Source organism: Tamandua tetradactyla, chromosome 15, assembly GCF_023851605.1.
Source record: "Tamandua tetradactyla isolate mTamTet1 chromosome 15, mTamTet1.pri, whole genome shotgun sequence".
NCBI lineage: Eukaryota > Metazoa > Chordata > Mammalia > Pilosa > Myrmecophagidae > Tamandua > Tamandua tetradactyla.
In genome coordinates, this window is record NC_135341.1 from 66971880 (window position 1) to 66992489 (window position 20610).

Consider the following 20610-nt stretch of genomic DNA (forward strand, 5'->3'; position numbering starts at 1 on the left):
AAAGACGTGGATTGTGGAGGTTGCAGGTTGAGTCACAAGAACTAAAGTGGTCGAGGCGAGACAGACAGAGAATTCACAGGATTAGAGTGTTAGACACATAGGATGTGCTCCATAAAATATGCATAGAACTATAAAAGAAAAGGCTATACTTCCTAAGTGATCTGGCACATGTTACTACATAGCAGCTTTATGTTTAAAACTTTATCCATGCTATCTTATTAAAGGCCACAGTTTCCCTATGCTGTGTAGGTATTATCACCTCAATTTTATAGGTAAGAAAAATGAGCCTAGTTGTTCACGTAGCACATATATGTGCCGAGAGGTTGGGAACCAGTGCTAAACAAGACAGTTGAGTTTGCATTATGCTTGGGGAGCTAAAGAAGAAACAAATGCACAAACAAATAAATGACAACATGTGGATGTGTGCAACAATGAGAAGGGACAGTGACTTGATATTGAGGAGCCCATTGCCTATTTCAGCTTAAGCTATCTCATGCAGGTGATAGTTAAGATGAGAAATGTATGACAAAAAGCACACCACCGAAATAAGAGGATTCCAGGGTGACTGCAAAGGGCAATGTAAAGGTCTTGAGATGGGAATGACTTCACACCAGGGCCGTGAGGACAAAACCAAGGTTACAGAGAGTGAGTGTATAGAATAAGGTTAGACTAGTATTAGAGGTCAGATGGTGGAGAAATTTATGAGGCAGGAGTTTAGGTTTTATTGTAAGGTTGAGGGGAATCCATAGAGAGCATTAAGTAGGAGGAGGATTTAAAAAGATTACTGTGGCTACTGGGAGATGGAGTAAAGGGAGCAAAGATGAAAGTAGAAAAATTGAAAATGTGGCTTGGACCAGGAAGAAGGAAATGGAAATGAAAACAGGGGGCAGATTTGATATACTTGGAGGTAAAGGTTGCAGGATGTTTTAAAAATACATTTGTATGGAGATATCTTCACGCATCATATAGTGGATCCAAAGTATACAATCAATGGCTCACAATATCATCATGTTGTTGTGTATTCATCACCAAGATCATTTTTAGAACATTTCCATTACTCCAGAAAAAGGAAAAAACTATATATCCTATACCCCGTACCCCTCCCTCTCGTTGACCACTAGTATTGTAAACTACCCATTTTTTAAAAACCCTTACCCCCCATTATTTATATATTTTCTGTCCTTATTTTTTACTCATCTGTCCATACTTTGGATAAAGAGAACATCAGACACAAGGTTTTCATAATCATATGGTCACATTGTAAAAGCTATAGTTATACAAAGTTCTTCAAGAATCAAGGCTTACTGGAATACAGTTCAACAGTTCCAGGTGCTTCTCTCCAGCCACCCCAACACAGCAGAAACTAAAAAGGGATATCTATATAATGCATAAGAATAACCTTCAGGATAACTTCTTGACTCTTTCTGGGATCTCTCAGCCACTGAAACTTTATTTTATATTGTTTCTCTCTTCTCCCTTTTGGTCAAGAAGGCTTTCTCAATCCCGGGAAGCTGTATCCCAGCTCATCCCCAGGAGTCATGTCCCATGTTTCTAGGCAAAGTGACACTCTTGAGAGTCACTTCCCACATAGTGGAAGACAGCAGTGGGTTCACCCACCGAGCTGGCTTAAAGAGAGAGGCCACATCAGAGCAACTGAAGAGGTTCTCTGGGGATGAGTCTTAGGCATAATTATCAGTAGGCCTAGCTTCTCCTTTGCAGAAATATTTTCCATAGGGGTGAGCCCAAAGACCGTGGGCTCAGACTATTGAATTGGTTGTCTCCGTTGCTTCCAATTGGGGAAGTTTAGTATTTCCTCCTTTCCCCCCAGTCCCCAAAGAGGACTTTGCAAATACATATTTATTCTCTGCCCAGATTACTCTGGGATGTATTGAGGCATCACACAAACCTGTACAAACAAACAAGAGCTCATTCCCTATTCAAGAATCCATGTAATTATGGTATTCATAAAAACTGACCATAAAAGCTAAATTCAATAATTCACTACCCAAACTATAAATTTTGCACCAAATAAGCATCTCTTCCTTTGGTCTTATTCAGAAGTCGAAGTTTTGAAATATAGACCATATCATCCTCTACCCTATATTCTGATTTACCTTAGTCCTGTCCCAACCAGTTTCAATCATATCTCTTCTTGAAGTCTGATCACTTTCAAAATTTTTAACAATTGCTGTATGGGGTAATGCTGGCTTTCATAACTTCAGATACTAACTCTGAGTCTCAGGTGTGACACAAATACCCAAAGTTGCAGGAATGACCAGGTTATGCACAAATAGCTCAGCGTCATAGAATTTAGAAAAAACAGTTGCAACTCTGGAATAGATGTGACTGCTATAAGAGCTTACAGTCTAGGAAACTTAACAACAGACCCCAACCTGTTAACCCATGCTCTCTACTTAAGTTCTCCAAGTTCGTATATTATAGTTAGTCCATATGGGTGAGGTATGATAATATTTGTTTTTGTTTCTCACATTTCATTCAACATACTGTCCTCAAGATTCATTCACCTAGTCACATGCCTCACAACTTCATTCCTTCTTGCAGCTGCTCAGTAGTCCGTTGTATGTATACACCACAGTTCCCCCTTCCATTCCTCAGTCGATGTACCCTTAGGCCAATTCCATCTGTCCTGCTATAAATACCACTCTAAATGTCCATCATGTGCTCACTCTTGGTTCTTCCAAGTATATACCTAGCAATGGGGTTACAGGATCATATGGCAAGCCTACCTCTAGCCTCCTGTGGAGCCACCAGACTGCTGCCAGAGGAGCTACACAACTGCTTCCCAGCTAACACTGAATCGATACATCTCTCTCTCCACATTTTCTCCAGCACTTGTATCTTTCTTTTCATTTTTAGACAGTTTTATGTGCATGTCATACAATTATTAATTAAAAAATTAATGGTTCCTGGTATAATCACATAGCCATGCCTTCTCCACCATCATCTACATGAGGACATTTCCTTTTCTTCTGGCAGGGCTTATTGAAGGATTGACTATGAGGGAACTATCTGTACTGTCTATAAACTTGAGTAAGAGGGCCCTTGTGGTAGACTGGTCCCTTTGAGGTCTGGCCTCTGCTGGCTGTTCTCTTCTTCACCAACACGATCCGCAGGGCTGAGAGAATCGATTGGTGATCCTAGAGCCCCACCCTCCCTCCTAGGACAAGGGTCAGTATACTTCTCCTATAGAAAGCCAGATAGAGCAAACACTTTAGCATTTGTGAACCATACTATCTCTGCTATTACTGCTCAACTTAGCTATGGTGGCATTCAAGCAGCTATAGACAAGGCTATTGAGTTCCAGTAAAACTTTACCAAAAATAGGCAGCCGGCAGAATTGCCCTGCAGGTACATAGTTACCATCCTTTGTTCTAGACAACACTCTCTTGTTCCAGGACACCACAATTCCCTCACCAGCGACCCCTAAACCTATTTCCCGGGCTTGTGTAGACCTATTCTCCGAGTCAGTCCACCAGAGCGTGGCATATAGCCCAAGCATCTGTGCACCAGGTCCCGGAGCGTGCCATGAGGTTGCTGTGGATGTATGGGTTGGTCCTCAGCTACACACAGGTCCCTAGAGGTGCTGGATAGAGCCAGGGCAGGAAGAGCAGAGCATACCAGTTTCAAGAATATAACTCCAAGGAGTCCAACAACATAAAATGCACACCTGTCTTCCTAGTCACTGTGAAGTTCTATTTATCTTGGTTGGAGGATATAACTGTAATAGTTTAATAGTTTTATAATAGGATTTGTTACTTGTCGATACCTGAAATGTGTTACATGGGCTTCTGTTTATACTCTTGTCCTGGAGCTAACAAATGTTAGGTTCAGGACTAAGAGTGAAAGAATGAGAATAATCAATGATACCTTCCAGGTTTTTGTTTTTGTTTTTTCAGAGAATTTTCTTGTCATTTAATTGACGAGCATTTGAGAACAGCAGCTTTGATTGAGAGGTGTGAGTGTGAGTGTGTGTGTGTTGTGGCAGACGTCGAACATTGTATATTGGACATCGAAAATTTGAGTTGTCTTTGAGATATCCAAGGTAGTCGATGATACACGAATCAGGAATGCTGGGAGATACCATAAATTTTAAGAACCATCTGCAGAGGTATGCTATGTGAACTATAGAATTGAAAGAGGGGTTTTGGGGGCAGAATCTAGATGGGGACTTCTGGAAAGATACCTGGGCATGTGAACATTTACAGGTGGTGTAGGAGAGGAGGTGTCTATAAAGGAACCAATAGAAAGAGTGAGGTAGGTGTAAATCCAGGAGAGGCTTCATTCCAAAACCCACATTCATAGTTTCTGCGTGATGGTTCTCAACTTCTGGTGGGTATTGAGATCACTTAGGGAACTGGGAACTTGGTAAAAATACAGTGGGCCAGATCCCATCCTATGCCAATGAGACTGAGCACCTGTATTCTTTAGTAATTCTCCAGGGGATTGTGATACACACCAAAGTTTGAGAAACACTTTTCTACACACCTGCATTCCCAAACACCACACCAGATTACCTAGTGTAATTGTCATCCAGAACAGATAAACTTTTTTAACTTTTTTAGTGTATAGTATAACATATATACAAAACAAAGAAATAAAAAAGTAATAGTTTTTAAAGCACTGTTCAACAATTAGTTACAGAACAGATCCCAGAGTTTGTCATGGGCTACCATAGGATCCTCTCAGATTTTTTCTTCTAGCTGCTCTAGAATTTAGGAGGCTAGAAGGCTTAAATATTTTTTTATTATCACAGTCGACTTTTTTCCCTTCTTTTTTTGTGAAAAATAGCATATATACAAAAAAGCAATAAATTTCAAAGCACAGCACCACAATTAGTTTTAGAACAGATTTCAAAGTTTGACATGGGTTACAATTCCACAATTTTAGATTTTTACTTCTAGCTGCTCTAAGATACTGGAGACTAAAGGAGATATCAATTTAATGATTCAGCATTCGTACTCATTTCTTAAATCCTATCTTCACTGTGTAACTCCACCATCATCTTTGATCTTTCCATCCTTCCCTTTAGGGATGTTTGGGCTATGGCCATTCTAACCTTTTCATATCGGAAGAGTCTGTCACTAATATGGGGTAGGGAGATGGAACTATCTGATATTCTGGAAAGGGTGGGCTACGTTTCAGGACTGATCTGGACCAGGGGCCCATCTGGAGGTTGTAGGTTTCTGGAAAGTTACTCTAGGGCTTGGGACCCTTGTGGAATCTTATAAATTGCCCTAGGTGTTCTTTAGGATTGGCTGGAATGGTCCTGGTTGGGGGTTGGCAGGTTATGGTAGGTAGCAAGGTCTAACTGAAGCTTGCATAAGAGCATCCTCCAGAGTAGCCTCTCGACTCTATTTGAACTCTCTCTGCCACTGATACTTTATTAGTTATCTTCTTTTCCCCCTTTTGGTCAGGATGGAATTGTTGATCTCATGGTGCCAGTACCGGATTCATCCCTGGGAATCATCTCCCACATTTCCAGGGAGACTTTCACCCCTGGATGTCACAGAACAGATCATTTTTAACATGCCCCTCATCTATATAACAAAATTGTTTTTAGTAATAATCATGTAATAACCAGAAATTGTCATTCTCTTAATATATACTTTCATTGTATGGCAAACAATTAACAATGAGAAAGAAGAAGAAAATTCAAATATAAAGACAGCATTTCATTAAATTGAGTAAAATATCTCATGGATGAGCTGCAATTTGCACTCACAAAACTCTTATAGTTCATACTGTTTCACCTTTTTATTTTAAACATAAAAATTTCAAGTGACAGAATTGAATTAACTCAAATTCTATTTCTTCATCTTTATAATCACTGGGCTGTCATTGTTTATTAATAATCTGTTGTTTATATTTAAACAAAATATGTAGTACCACAGGGATGGAATTCCCAAACTCCCTTTGTGAGCAGAAAGGATTTCAAACAGTAATAAATTTACTAATGAAACAAATGCTTATAATTGAGTCTGTGTGTATAGGGGCTGACTGTATCTAGGCAAGTTCTACAAATTAACTTCCATTCAGCATATGATGTTTACTATAGGATAAATAATAAAAATGAGCTAATTTAATGCATACTGAAATTAACAGTAGCCATGTCATTTGCTTAGAATATAGATGAGCAAGGTATTTTGAAAGGTGTGGTTGTTTATCATCAGCATTGCCTTAGTTGCTAGTTCATGGTGATAGTGGAGAGCAGACATTTTTTTTTTTTTTACATGGATAGGCACCAGAAATTGAACCTGGATCTCTGGCATCACAGGTGAGAATTCTGCCACTGAGCCACTGTCACACCATGGTCTAGTTTGCTAGCTGCTGGAATGCAACACACCAGAGATGGATTGGCTTTTAATAAAAGAGGATTTATTTCATTAGTTCTTCAGAGGAAAGGCAGCTAACTTTCATCTGAGGTTCTTTCTTACATTGGAAGGCTCAGAGTGATCTCTGCTGATCTTCTCTCCAGGCCTCTGGGTTCCAACAGCTTTCCCCAGGGTGATTTCTTTCTGCATCTCCAAAGGCCTGGGCTGAGCTGCTTGTGCTAAGATGAGGTATGCTGAGCTGCTTGGCTGTGCTACGTTGCACTCTCTCATTTAAGCCCCAGCCAATTAAGTCAAACATCATTCATTACAGCAGGCATGCCTCCTAGCCAACTGCAGACAAAATCAGCAACAGATGAGGTTCACGTACCATTGGCTGATGTCCACAGCAAATAGATCTAGGCACCTTCACCTGGCCAAATTGACAACTGAATCTAACGACCACACACTGCCTGGGAGCAGACACTTTATAGTCAATTTTATTCTCATTTTCTAATTTTTCTATAAATGCCCCCCCCCCCCTTTATTTTCTGTACCCAGGACAGCTCATTCTCACTGCCTCACCTTTGGTTTACCACTGCCCTCATGTTCTTACATCTCCAGTATAGCTGCAGGACTTCTCTGCTTTAATTCTTGAGCCACATATTAGGAAACCACTGGAACTTTGGACTGTATTTTTCAAGGGAGCAAGTTTGAAGGCCAGTTTTAATCAGAAGCAGCCATCTGCATGGCAGGGAGATGTTTCCCTTGCATTCAAATTGTAATTCTAAATATTTTTCTTTTTCTTATTAGGAACATATTATATACATAAAATAAGACCTCAAGCACTGAGTGTAGAATTATGCATCTGTGAGCTGCTTGCGGAAAGCTAAAACGACCCTTCAAAACATGTTTTCTTTTTAGTGTTGGAAAATGATTCTTAATCCTATACAAACAAATTTTGGGGATAGAACTTCCATTAAATACTACATGTGGTGTGGTCCAGTGGTATGGACTAGATGTAACTAGATGGGGACTAGAAATAATTAAGGTACTTTAGTTCAGTAGACTGTACTAGAAATAAATTACTCAGACATAATTTTTACCCTCAGATCTGCAAGTAACTTTTGTTTGTGAACCTGGGTAAGTTATTTGTCCTCTAGGCTTTCATCTCTCTTTTTCTCCTTTTAAAAATAGGTGAAGAGGCCATATATCACCTATAAGCCTCAAATATGATAGCACGTGTATTAGTAAAACCACAGCCATTGCTGGCATTATTCAGTGGTCAGTTGTGCTATTTCATTTTTTTTTTTCTCTTTTCATTTTTCACTAATGTCAGGATCATTACACATTGCAGTTAATTGATTTATAATTCACAAGTTGGTAGTTATAGGTTTTGAATTGGGGCATTCCTGCTTTTCTGTTTTTAGAATTTGGAAGAAGGAAGCTGTCCTGAGTAGACTGGCAGGTTCCACAAAAACAGTCTAAGAATGCTTAGAACACCTTAAAAGGACATATTCTTTTGAAGAGATCTGGAAGCCCCCTTTTACTTATAAATTCTAAACACAGATATTAAAAAATATATTTTGTCTTTTTCTTTAACGAAATTTACCCGAAATATCCTACAGTTGCAGTAGCCTCTTTTCAAGTGCTCAAGAGTGACATGCGGCCGATGGTTACTGTATTGGAGGGGACAGATGAGGACATTTCCTTCATCACAGAAGCTTCCATCCGACAGTGCTGTACTACAGCCATAATTCATAAATAATGCTTGGGGGATTGTGATCATGGGGGATTTTGGGTCTATTATCTAGGAATAATTTACTTACTTATGAGCATTCGGTGCTTAGTTAGTTCACATTTGTTCACTCGTTAACTGACAACCAGAATGTGTGTCTTCAGAGATGTATCATGATGCATTTTCTGCTGTGTGTACTCTTACGTGACTGTTGTTGTGGAAAGTGGTTTCCTGTGTAAACCAAGTGGAATGTTCAACCTATATTACTTTTGACCCTTTCCTAAGATAAAATCTTTGATGTTCAGAACATTTTTGTAAATTTACACATGGAATTGTTTTCCTACCAAGGACATGCCACTTGAAGTTGAGCGATGGAGAGGCTTTTGCTTTATGCTTGTCTGTGCTCTTTGAATTTGCTGGCAAGACCATCTACTACTCTCATCTTTTTTTGGTCTGTTAAAGGTAATTTACACAAAAGGTAAACAAAAGCAACACTTTTATAAATAATGCTGACAGCATCAAATCTCAGTTATCGCATGGATGTGAGACTAATTTCTCCATTCCTTGACTGTTGAGTATTTTTTATGTGTGGACTTTTTGCCACACTCTCTTAGGGAATTGATATAAAAACAACATGCCATTGCCCATGGTCTTAAAGATCTTGTTTTTAAGATGATGTGGTGGGGGGGGTGCACATAAAGATTGCTAAATGCATCTCTACATAAGCATAGGAAGTCATCAGTTTTCCCTACTGTCAGACTATCGGACTGAGCATTATGGATGAACAAGGCTTTCTGGATGCCTGACATTTTGTCCTTGTGTACTAGGATCTCAAGGGTTACTGTGATATCAATTCCACATATTTATCTCCTGACCAAACCCAGCCATGTGCTCTGCCCCCCAGGACCTCTGCCTGCAGAGTCCTTTCTGGGGTTTACTTTGGTGGCTGATTCTGACCCCCGCCAACCCAAGTGCCCCGGGCATCTTGGCTCCCACCTCTGTCCCGACACCATAGTTTTCCTCCTCTGTGGCCCTTTTTGAGGCTAAAAGTGAAGTTCTCCTTTCCTCCTGACTTCTTTCTTTGGGTATCTCTACTTATACTTCCACAAATTGGACTTGAGATACATTGAGAGTGAATCAGCAAATGATTTTCAACCAGGGAGATTAAAAGACCCACTTTTACTCATTTTGGTCCACACTTGGCCATCTCATACTATGGATACGCCGTCCTGGGTGCCTGATGTGTGTTTATAAACTGATAAAATAAACCGAAGTTTTACTCTCTAAGACACAATGCAATACTCTTGACACGGAAGAATGCACACTATGTAGAAGGTTGGGGTAATTTGTCAAAGGCTAATTTGACATTTATGCATTTATGGGTTAAAAAAGAGAACATGGAGGCTTCTGATGCTAATTAGACATTTCAGGTATATAGATTCAGAGAATTTTTCTTCCATAGGCCACATAAGAGTTGGAATAAAATGCCATAGTGAATATCATAAATAAACATATAAAAAAATCTTTGCATTGTGCTATTTGTATGGAAACAGACCATTTTCCTGCCCAATTATCTATAGGCTGAATTATCTGAGCTTGTCAATGAAAAGATAAATAAAAGAATCACCCACATGGATTTGTTAAGGGTGTAGTCTAACATAGTTAAATATCATTTAATTGATACTCTGGAAACTTGAGCTTTAAGGAATTGAAATTTATTTTGTAGAGGGCCAAATTTTGCAGGCTATACCAGGATAGATTTCCCTATAAAATAAATCCCTCTGAAACTTCCTTTGTAATGTTTAGAAAGTAATTTAGCAGATTGAATCAAGAACCTTAAAAATAGACTACTCTTTGTCTCTATAATACTACTTATGAAAATTTATCTTTAGGAAACAATAAAAAATGTGATAAAAGATTTAATGAGTAGGATGTTCATTACAACATAATTACATAGAAAAAAGGAAAAATGTCTAATAATAGGTAAGCCTTAAATATATCATATCCATATAGTATAAGCTCATGTTGTCATTCAAAATCACGTGCATTTCTTAAAGTAAAAATCCATGGGAATTTTTATGTAGAGCCACTTTAATTGAGTTATCCCAAGTTTTCAAAGTACACAAATAGAAATGGAAAAAAGACTGATACCTAATAACCATCAATATTTTTAAATACCTCTAGGTGGTAGAAATATGTTCTTTTTTTATTTTTTTTTTGTATGCTGATGGCGGGGTCACGTTTCATTATTTTCCATGAGAGTATCCCATTATTGCAGCACCATTTGTTCAATTTGTTTGTTTGTTTATTTGCCTGTTTGTTTGCTTTTGGGGGAAGTACATGGACCGGGTAATCAAACCCAGGTCTCTCACGTGGCAGGCAAGAATTCCACCACCAAACTACCCTTGCACCCCCAGTATGTGCTCTTTTTGATGTTTCTTTTTAACTTTCTCAACTTCCCTAAGGACTATGAATTAGTTATAAAAGTCATTTGCCGATTTTCTTTCTCACTAACCTCTCCTTTATGCCACTACCCAACTTAAAAGCAAGCTAGAAAAAGGAAGTTGTAAATATGATGGCGAAGGTAGCTACTTTTCCCTACAGTACATTAATTCTTGAAGATTCAAGTGCAATAAGACAGCTAAGGTATCTTGCCCTGAACAAAAAGCAAATGCAGTATTTCCTAGAGCATTATGACTTGCTGACTTTTTAAACTGCCGTTGAAGTTTGGGTTCACATTTCAGAAATCTTGCTTCAAGAGAAAGTCATTGTCAATGTCAGCCTTTTGTAAGTGATGGAAGGCAAACAGTCCATTTAGCTTCTTGCAGATTCTCTACTCTGAAGAGGAAGGACTGAAGTGCCAAAACAGACTTGTGACTGATCTACTGTGCAAGCACAGAGGAAGGTAGGAGTCCTAGGAGATGTCATGCATTTTTAAAACCAGAGGTGAAAGCACTGGCCATCACAGAGCTCCATGATTCATGGTACTCGACTAGACAGAAGAGGGCCTTACAAGGGGGGAAAAAAGAAGGAAATACAAAAAATTCAAATTGAAGTCCCTAGTTTAGAAAAGACTATTTTAGCAGAATAGAAAATTACGGGTGTTATAGGACATGCTTGACTAACTGGAGCTCAGCTGCCTCAAAAATCCTTAGTCGATTTTTTGCTAAGTCCCCATATCTCTAGATACTTAGCCAGAAATCCACTTTTTACCACCAGGAACTTCAAGTACTGTTTGCTTTGTGACCACAAACAAGTAACTTAGCCTTCCGGAGTCTTGGTTTATTTCTAAAGTGGAATAATCATAGTGCCTAACTCATAAGGCAGCTGTGAGCATGTAACTAATTTAGAATGGTATGTGCAGTGTATTAAAGATTCAGTAAATATAAGCTTTCCTAGTTTGTTTTTCTATTACTAATGTACATTTTATCTCTCAAAAATTAAATGTTTCACATGAAGGAAAAAGATATCTTTCTTTAATTCTAACTGTATTTGGAAGAAATACTGTCTATCCCTACAGGCTAATCAAGATTTAAAATCTTATGAAAGTTTTAAAACCGTGTAATAGCTATTTAATTATGACTGGCAATCTGCTACCAAATGCATGAAGTTATATTGTAGACAGGTTCTAGTCTATTGATGACCACTAATCATTCAAATCAAAGCTATTAGTTGCAGTTAAGTTTTTCTTTTCTGCAGTCCTGCCTCCTTTATGTATGTGGGTATTGGTAGGATTTACATAAGTGGGTATATTTATTTTTCCTATCTTTTCTAGCTTCTGTCGAGAGGCTGGATTTAAATAATGTTAACAGCCAAATGATTTGTTGAAATGGGTATTTCTTAAGTGTTCATATGGATTCCATTTCTGCTTTTACTCTTGGGACCATGGCATTGCTGTGTCTTAGCTTGCTAAAGATGTTCCAGGGAGCATTTTATTTTCTGGCTGTTTGCCCACTACTGCTAAACCCCTGCTGTTTGGACTGAACCCCTGCCCCTCATCTTCTTGACTCACCTGACACTCAATCCTGAGATAAGCCACCTATTTTTGGCTTTTTTTCCTTAAATATCGTTGACTAGGTTAGAACTGTTTTTTAACCAAATAATCCCTTATCAAACACCAATCACAAAAAGATATTAACAAAATTTGAATTGAGCCCCTTGAAAAAGTCAGGATGAGAATTATTACACTCTGACTTCTTAAGAATTCATAAACCAAACTGGCCCACAAATACTTCTTGGTATGAGAAAAAAGAAACATTTTTATTAATTTACCTGGTGAGATAAAGAAGTTTGGACATCCATCTACATATGTAGTAGATATATGTAGCTCCATAGAGCTTTTTTTTTTTTTTTGCCTTATTTTCACTTTTTCCATCTTCTTCAGAAGTGGGAAACATTTGCGCCCTCTATACTGCAAAGAAGGTGGGTGAGAGGGAATCTGAGTGAGCCATCACAGGCACCACAACAGACCAGTTCTGTGAATCCGTATTTCATTTCCTCCAATTTTCTGACCATATGGTAACATATCTCTTTTCTTCATGTATTAAAATATGACTATTTTGGGGGGGGCATGGGCAGGCTCGGGAATGGAACCCGGGTCTCCAGCATGGCAGGTGAGAATTCTGCCACTGAGCCACCATTGCACCACCCAAAATATGACTGTTTTAAAGTTTTGCTTAAGAAATTGACATTCAAAGTGAGTTATCTAAGTTATGAGAGTATATATTTTTCTATTGGAGCCAATAAAGTTATAATCACCTTGAACAAGGACAACGTGGCTACAAACCTGTCCCACGTATTTATTGACCCTATTTCAAACGATAGTGGCGTGCATTCGCCTACACAGCCCCCTCCCACGTGTTTTCCTCATTAATATTCAATACTTGTAGGAAGCTGGCACATGACTCAGAAATTAAGAATGCTTTCCATGCTTGCAGAACTAACCAAAAATCTAACAAATATAATTAAGGAAGAGAAACTATTAAGAAAAAATCTTAAGACAGAGTGGCGGAAAGGACACGGAGGATGAGAAGAGAATATTCCTTAGCAAAAACATTGGGCTAAGTGAGAAAAACAAAGAAAGCTTGTCAACTCCAAGGAAAAGGAAATTATGAAAGAAATCTTGAGAGTGAAATGCCATAATGAATTTTATGTAATTTAAGGGATTAAAAAATATACTATTAATGTTTGATAGGTGGACTTCCATTAATTATGCATGACTGCTCAATGATGTTATCAGTGTATGAAAAAGAAGCATTTATTTTTAGTGTATATGCTTAGCCTGTGATTCCACCCCCATCTTCTTGGAAATTGTTGAAATTTCTTCTTGAAATTACATAGCCAATCAGTGTGAGCTTTACTGCCTTAATATGGCTTTTCTTCTGCATCATTAAGATCTTTTACTCTTCCTCATTGAACCTAAAACACATAGCCAAAAGAGCTTGTTTGTATTCTGTTTAGAAAGTGGGTACTTAATTAGTGCCACTTCTGTGAACACACCATGTTTATACTGGTTGCATTTGTTACACATCACCTCCAACTATACCTTTAGCAACTAAATCACTCTTCCTCATCAGCTATCATTTATGTCTTATTAACATCAAGAAGAAATAAAAAGAAGTCACACCCATTTAATTTCATGTCAGGACTCTGTGGTTTAGTTCCTTTCCTGGTGGTGCCTGTTTGTAATATGGGCCATTATAAAAAATAACGAGTAATTTAATGGTGGTTTCTGAGGTGGTTAGTGCAAAGTGTGATGCTCGGCCTCCGTGGGACCACACTTCACCTGTAATCCCCGGAAGAACTGGAATAAAACTGGGTACAAATTTTGTTATTGTGCCATTTCTTAAAGGCAGGTACCAGCTTTATTTTTTTGTTGATTCTTTCTTTTTTATCTAAATATTCTTGGCAGGTACTAAGCACAAAACCATGCTAGAAGCCCGGAATGGAAGTGGGACTATCAAAGCATTTCCCAGGGCAGGAGTGAAAGGCAAAGGACCTGTTAATAAGGGAAACACAGGTCTACAAAACAAAACATTTCACTGTGAAATCTGTGATGTGCATGTCAACTCGGAAACACAGCTTAAGCAGGTAGGTGGCACATATCGCAGAAATGAAAACCTGTTGGAGACTTTCTAATGAGTGGGCTGAGCTTCCTTTTTGTCCTTTCTTTTCTAGTCTTTCTCTACCATCCATCCATCCATCCATCCATCCATCCATCCATTCATTTATCTTCTTATTCACTGTCATTATTTATTTAAACTGTTTTTGTTGCTGAGTGAATACAAAATGAACATAATGGCTTCTTGGACCTTTCAGAAATTGTCTGAAGTGAGTTTGTCCTATTCTTGTAAATGAAGGTTTGAGAGGAAAAAGGGTATCCGATCTTTTCTCTACCATGTTCGCTACTCAAAAATATTGATTTTCTTTAAAGGTCAAATTGCAATGTTCCATTTTTATTTGTTTAGATATTTATATGCTACAACTAATTTTACACTATGCTACTCTTTTATGTACTTTATTACATGGTGCTCTACTGTATTTTTATATCCTGCAGCCACCTGCTGAAAGGATGACTAATAATGCTGAATTCACTTTTACCCTAACTAGCCTTCCAGAGAGATCAGTTATATGTTGTGAACTGAAGGCCCAGCTCTCATATTGTGTTCTTTTATATGCATATGTACGATATTTTGCTGATTTTATGCACCTTAGGTATTTATCTTTAGGATTTAAGGGGTTGACATTTGGCTGTACAAATGTGAGGATAAATATTAGTATGGAAATAAATTCATGCCTGCCTGGGCATCTTTGTTTATTTGAACATAAAATTCCTTCAGACCTTCTTTTTCTTTGTGAACTCTTCTGAAAAAGGAGATCTGTACATTGACAAGGGGAAAACGAAGGTGGTTCTGTTTGTCAAAACTATAATAAAATGCATAGCTTAAAAATATTTATCCTGCCATCAGAATCTAAGGACAAAAGGGCATGCTCTTTTTTTTTTTCTTTTTTTTTTTTGTCTTTTTGAAACTTGCCTGAAATAATTAAAATACTTCCTCAGGTTAAAGCAATATTTGTGAGAGTTTTTGTTGGATGGCTGTTAAAAAGCTGTTTTTAACAATTTTGAATTGTTTTAATAGCACATTAGCAGTAGAAGGCACAAAGACAGAGCTGCTGGGAAGCCCCCGAAACCTAAATACAGTCCTTACAACAAACTGCAGAAAGGAGCACATCCACTTGGGGTGAGTGTCATTTTTGCTTCCAAAAATACAGTTTCCAATGCTCAGCAGTCTGCTGAAATTTTATTTTATTTTATTTTTTTTGCCAGCTACTAAACGGAATACATGCAATGAATCTAAGTAATGGCAAACAATTGATCCGAGACTCCAACCCTTCCTCCAACCCGTGGAATCGTTGGTTTCATGACTTGTTTGGGTTTTTTTTGCCAATTTTTAGCCAGAACCTGAGATCTTTCTTTCTGAGTTGGGTTCATGCTTATCACAGAACTTAAGGAAGGAAGAAGAGCCAAATTCTTCTGGGTCAGGTTACACTCAGTTGGAATCTGGTCTTGCGGTCAATGGGCACTTTTAGGAAAGAAAATAAGCGAATAACAAGTTCTTGCATCTTTTTCGGAATATCTTCAAGAAATAAAGCTCTGGTATTATTCAGACCCTCAATAATTTTGAACTTTGAATAACCCAATCTCAAGGGTATGACTTATTGTATCTAATCATTCATCTGAGGACACTCTATAAGGCAGATTAGACCTGGAAAATTTCTTCCTTGCAAATGCACTCCCCACTCCACTCCAAACATGCCTTTTAGATTGGTAAAGCTTACTAGTCTGATGCCCTGACCTAGAATTTTGGTAAGACTTTAGGGGAAATCTGTGAACTCTCTGATATCATAACCTAATATTAATGGGCATGAATTTTTTTCTTGTGGAGGTGACCATACTTTTCATAAGGACCGAGGACCCAATGAAAGGTTTACATCTATTGATCTATTATAACATTTGCTGAAATTGTGCATTTCAAAAATCTGTTTACTTCACAATAGAACTTATTAATAATTGGTGCTATTGTGTTCTGCAGACACATTAAAATATTGTTAAAGGAAAACTGCAATCATCTATTATGAAACCTCAGTATGGGCCGAGCCAATTAATTTACTGACATCACCCATTTTTATGCAGTGAAATCACTTTACTCTTTTGTGTAGAAGCAGTTTTGGCTGCATTGGGAAGCTGTGCAAACTGCTCAGAGTCATGTTTCATTCCCACTAGTCATAACCTGGAGTGCTATCTCTGGCCAGCATAGGTGCACCTTTTGACAATCAAGGAATGGTTCTGAAATAAACAGAGCAGCCAAAATTATGTTAATATTAACATCTAAAGGCCGTCTTCTTACCTATCACTCACTATGTTACTGTCTCTATTATGCGAGCATTTGAGAATGGCCATCTTACTGATTCTTCTAGCAAGGGAATGAACTGGCTCTGGAGAAGAGAATTGAGAGAATGTAGTTACTCTTTACACCGAAGAAAAAGCAGAACATGTCAAACTTTAGGGGAAATATCTTTCTTTAACTTCTCTGTTGAGGGTGGAATTTTATTGTTTTATTTTCTTATTAATTAGTACCACATAATTGTAGCCAACATCCTTGATGTTACATAGTTTACACACTAGGATACTCTAATAAGCATGGACATAAATCTTCAAATACCTGTTCCTTGATAGTTAATGTGAGTATGTTGGAGAGAGGGATGGAGTTAAAATGTCTTGTTTTTTCTCAAGATGAACACTTTCCTCTGAAACTATAATTATGAACAGGTAAATAAAATCAGGTTGCTGAGTACTTTTCTGGAGGACTTATCCACTCCCCAGGCCAGCTGTTTTCAGGTATCTTCTGGCTCTTCCGAAGGAAAGACGTTCTCCACTTTCCATTTTCTTCATTGTCATTTCACAAGTCTGTGTTGACTCTATATTGTAATAGCTGTCCATCACTTGGCGTTCTGGGGACAGATTGTGCAGTTCTTTTACTCTTTTTTTTTTCCTTTTCATCTACCTTGTAGGTAAAACTAGTATTTTCAAAAGAACCGTCTAAGCCATTGGCTCCACGAATTCTACCCAACCCGTTGGCAGCCGCAGCAGCAGCTGCTGCTGTGGCTGTGAATTCCCCCTTCAGTCTTCGAACTGCTCCAGCAGCCACGCTATTCCAGACTTCTGCACTTCCTCCAGCGCTCCTGCGGCCAGCTCCCGGACCCATTCGGACCACCCACACGCCTGTGCTGTTTGCTCCTTACTGAATTCCAACTAGGAGTAATTGTACTGCAATAATTTTTTTCAAAAAAAAAAAATCAAAAAACACAGAAACAAAATCAACAAAAGAGAACTATGCAGTGTTTATTTATAGTTTAAAGTATATCTGAAGAGCCAGGACTTTTGATAGTGAATTGAAAAGATTATTAAAAAAAAAAAAAAGAGGGGAGGGTTGGGAAGGGAGGGGAGGGGGAGGTATTTTCTGCCAATTAAAGCATTCCTCTTAAACATTGGTCGTTTTAGAAGTGAGCTCCCACATTGACTCGTAGTGGTATCTAGAACTTCTGAAGCAGCTGTGACCGTGCTTTTGGCCACATTTCCCCCTGCATTGTCTTTCCTGCTTTATGAAACAACTATACCTTGTCTAAGGGCATTAACTGGTTCCCATGTATATATAATGATTTACTCTGTAGATTAAAATAATGCGAAAAAAGTAAAAAAACAAAAAAACAAAAAAACAGAAAACAAAAGCAACACTGTGAATAGCAGTACCCGTGCTGATCTTGCTATGACAGCAATTACTGGGTATTAATCCCAACAAAAGTAGATACAGTAGGTGTCTTGTAAAACAATCGTGCTGTGTCTCAATCTATGCCACTAGGTTTTAAAGAATTGCAAAAGGTAGAACGAACAACTATTTCATGCCAGTAAGCAGTCAAAATATTAACACTGAATGGCGTTGTAGAGGTCTCCCTGGCCACCCCCCACCACCACCCCCCTACCCCATATAGCCTGGAGACAACTTTAAGTTCAGAATAATAGAACAGGGCTACACTTAGACATGGGAGAGGGGTTCATAAGGAGGATTTTTTTCAACATCCTAATTTTTCCACCCTAAAGGAGTATAGTTAGAACCAAGGAAGTGTTTCTAATGAATCTGTATCTGAAAAAAGGTAAACCCATACATGAATCATGAGTGTTTAGAAAATAAGTCTCTACAACTCTTCTGTTTCATGAATGAGGTGTGATCATAATCTAGGATAATATAAAGTAAAGATCTTCCATGTTAGTACATATCCAGTAAAAAACAGAATATTGCAACTCTGCAATATCCCGTTTATATCATATCAGTGGGGTTGTCTCTTAGGCAAAGATTTCTGCTTTGAGTATGACAGTAGAATTAAGCTATTGTGGAGTTTTGTTGTTTTTCTTAGATTTCCTACTGATATGATATAAACAATATATATTTAAATGTTAGTAACAAGAAAAATGAATATACGTTAATTGCAAACCAAGGATATAGTGTTAAAAAAACACAAATAGAGTCCACTCAACCATCGTTTTTCTAGTGGAGTTATAGATACTGACAGCCTTCAACATTCACCATAAGGCTGAAAAGAGTTGATGTTTTACCTTTAAAACAAGATTTATCAGGGGTATATATAAATATATGTATATTGTATATATGTTAGAAAGATTAAGAGAATAACTTATAAAAAAGAAAATCTATATAAAATTATTATATAACCACCCCATGTTACATGTTATCATTAAATTGGTAACAAATGGCATAAAGATAGCTGTGCCTTTAATTTGTGATAAAGGCTACCTGCTTTTCCCCATAGAAAGCTAAAATAGACCTATCAGTATGATGGGGTTCGATGCAGCCAGTCTGTTGCATTAAGATCAAGGATGCTTATAGTTAGAGCAATGACAAAACATGTACAATTCAACCCTATGTGATTTAGGTTTAGAGAAAAAAATATTTTTGAAAAGGTTTTGTAAAGTCTATTTAAAAATATAGGGAAGGGCTGGGTACGGCCCTCCTGAAACGGCTCTTATTAAACTGTAGTGACCTTTTGAGAGGTAGAAAGTTTCGAGAAGAAACGATGCTTTTGAGAGATAGGAATTTAGCATTTGTCATTTTATATTTAAGAAACACCCACAGCGTGCTTGGTGCTCAACATTAAACATGGTCTTTGAAGTTCTCCACTATCCAGCTAGAGACATTTGTCGTATAAACATGTCTTTGAAGCAATTGACTTTATATATCTTTTGTCATACAAACAACCAAAAAGAAAAAGAAAATATATTCCATAGGTCTTCTGGTTTTAAAACAAATGTCAAACCATGCCTCTCTAATTAAACATTATAATAGCATTAATATTTGGTTAATATTTGGTTTTGGAAAGTACCTGGTGATTTTGCATTTGCCAATGTTTCTACTTTCTGGTCTTAGCAAGTGTTACATTTTTTAGCATACAGACCCTGCTGCTGGAGTCAGGAGAACTCATTTGCTGTTTGGGGCACTGTGTCCCATGTGACCAGCTTCTAAGCTTTTGAAAACTTGGTTTCTTTTTTTCTTCTTCTTCTTTTTTTTTTTTTTTGTTCTGTCAAGCATTTTGATCTTTTGCTATAGTCAGCCTGAATCCCTATCGAACAAGCTTTACACCTTATAAAACCTCCTCTCTTTCTGTTGGAGAACTTAAATGTTAATTGATGCAATAGCTCAATACAATGTGCTTTTTGCTGTCCGTACCCATTTTCACCAAAGTGAATGAACCAGTCCATCATAAGTCAGGGCTTGTGGGATACACAGAGTCCTGGATCACAAGACGTTACTAATCTTAACGATATGCTGGGAACAAACAAATCAGCCATAATTTCTCCATCAGCCATAATAAGAAAACTCAGATATCCCTGGATCCCTTCTGCCTCACTTTGCTATGGAACCATTTTTGTTTAAATGGTCTCTCTTAAATTGGAGTTGTGAACATCAGTTGTCTTTTACTCACTACCTAATAAAGGATGAAGCCTAACCATAGAATTTATAGTGGATTCTCTGTGAATTGTTTCCACCCAATTTCACATATTTATCAACACCAGATTCACATCAATTATGGTACAGACTGCTATAAAGCTATGTCCTTTCCCTTAGGGAACTTTTTTCATGAATAAAGATCAACAATGCAGATTGGTCAGCAGTGGTTATGTGAATACCCCCAAAGGGTAGTCTGATTTTATGATAATGTATCCCTTCCCATCTATCACCAATGGCAAGGAAAGTGTCTCTAATTTCATTGAAAACAAATATAAATGCATTGCAAGAGCCAAATGCCTCTGGAAAAACCATGATGGCACTTCATCTAGCTCATCCAGACAAATGGGAAACCGTTATTGGAGTGGTACTCTATTTCTCTTCTGAGAAAACGGGTGATTACACATGACAAATGGTTCCTCTCACTGGTTCTAAGCTTTGAAGGGTGGTGGTTTTATTCAGATAA

At 37.9% G+C, this 20610-nt stretch overlaps 1 protein-coding gene across 4 annotated transcripts in view; it reads left to right on the forward strand.

Annotated features, from left to right (window-relative positions):
- The window catches only part of ZNF385D (zinc finger protein 385D), a 332722-nt gene extending 312577 nt beyond the window's left edge, over nucleotides 1-20145 (forward strand). For 3 of the 4 annotated variants that reach the window (XM_077130024.1, XM_077130027.1, XM_077130025.1), the window contains 3 exons: nucleotides 13979-14157; nucleotides 15207-15308; nucleotides 17140-20145. In XM_077130024.1, the coding sequence (XP_076986139.1) occupies nucleotides 13979-14157; nucleotides 15207-15308; nucleotides 17140-17373 (515 nt within the window). In that variant the 3' untranslated portion in view covers nucleotides 17374-20145. The remainder of the gene's footprint in view (nucleotides 1-13978; nucleotides 14158-15206; nucleotides 15309-17139) is intronic. The other variant, XM_077130026.1, reaches the window with a different exon arrangement.
- The last annotated feature ends 465 nt before the right edge of the window (nucleotides 20146-20610 follow it).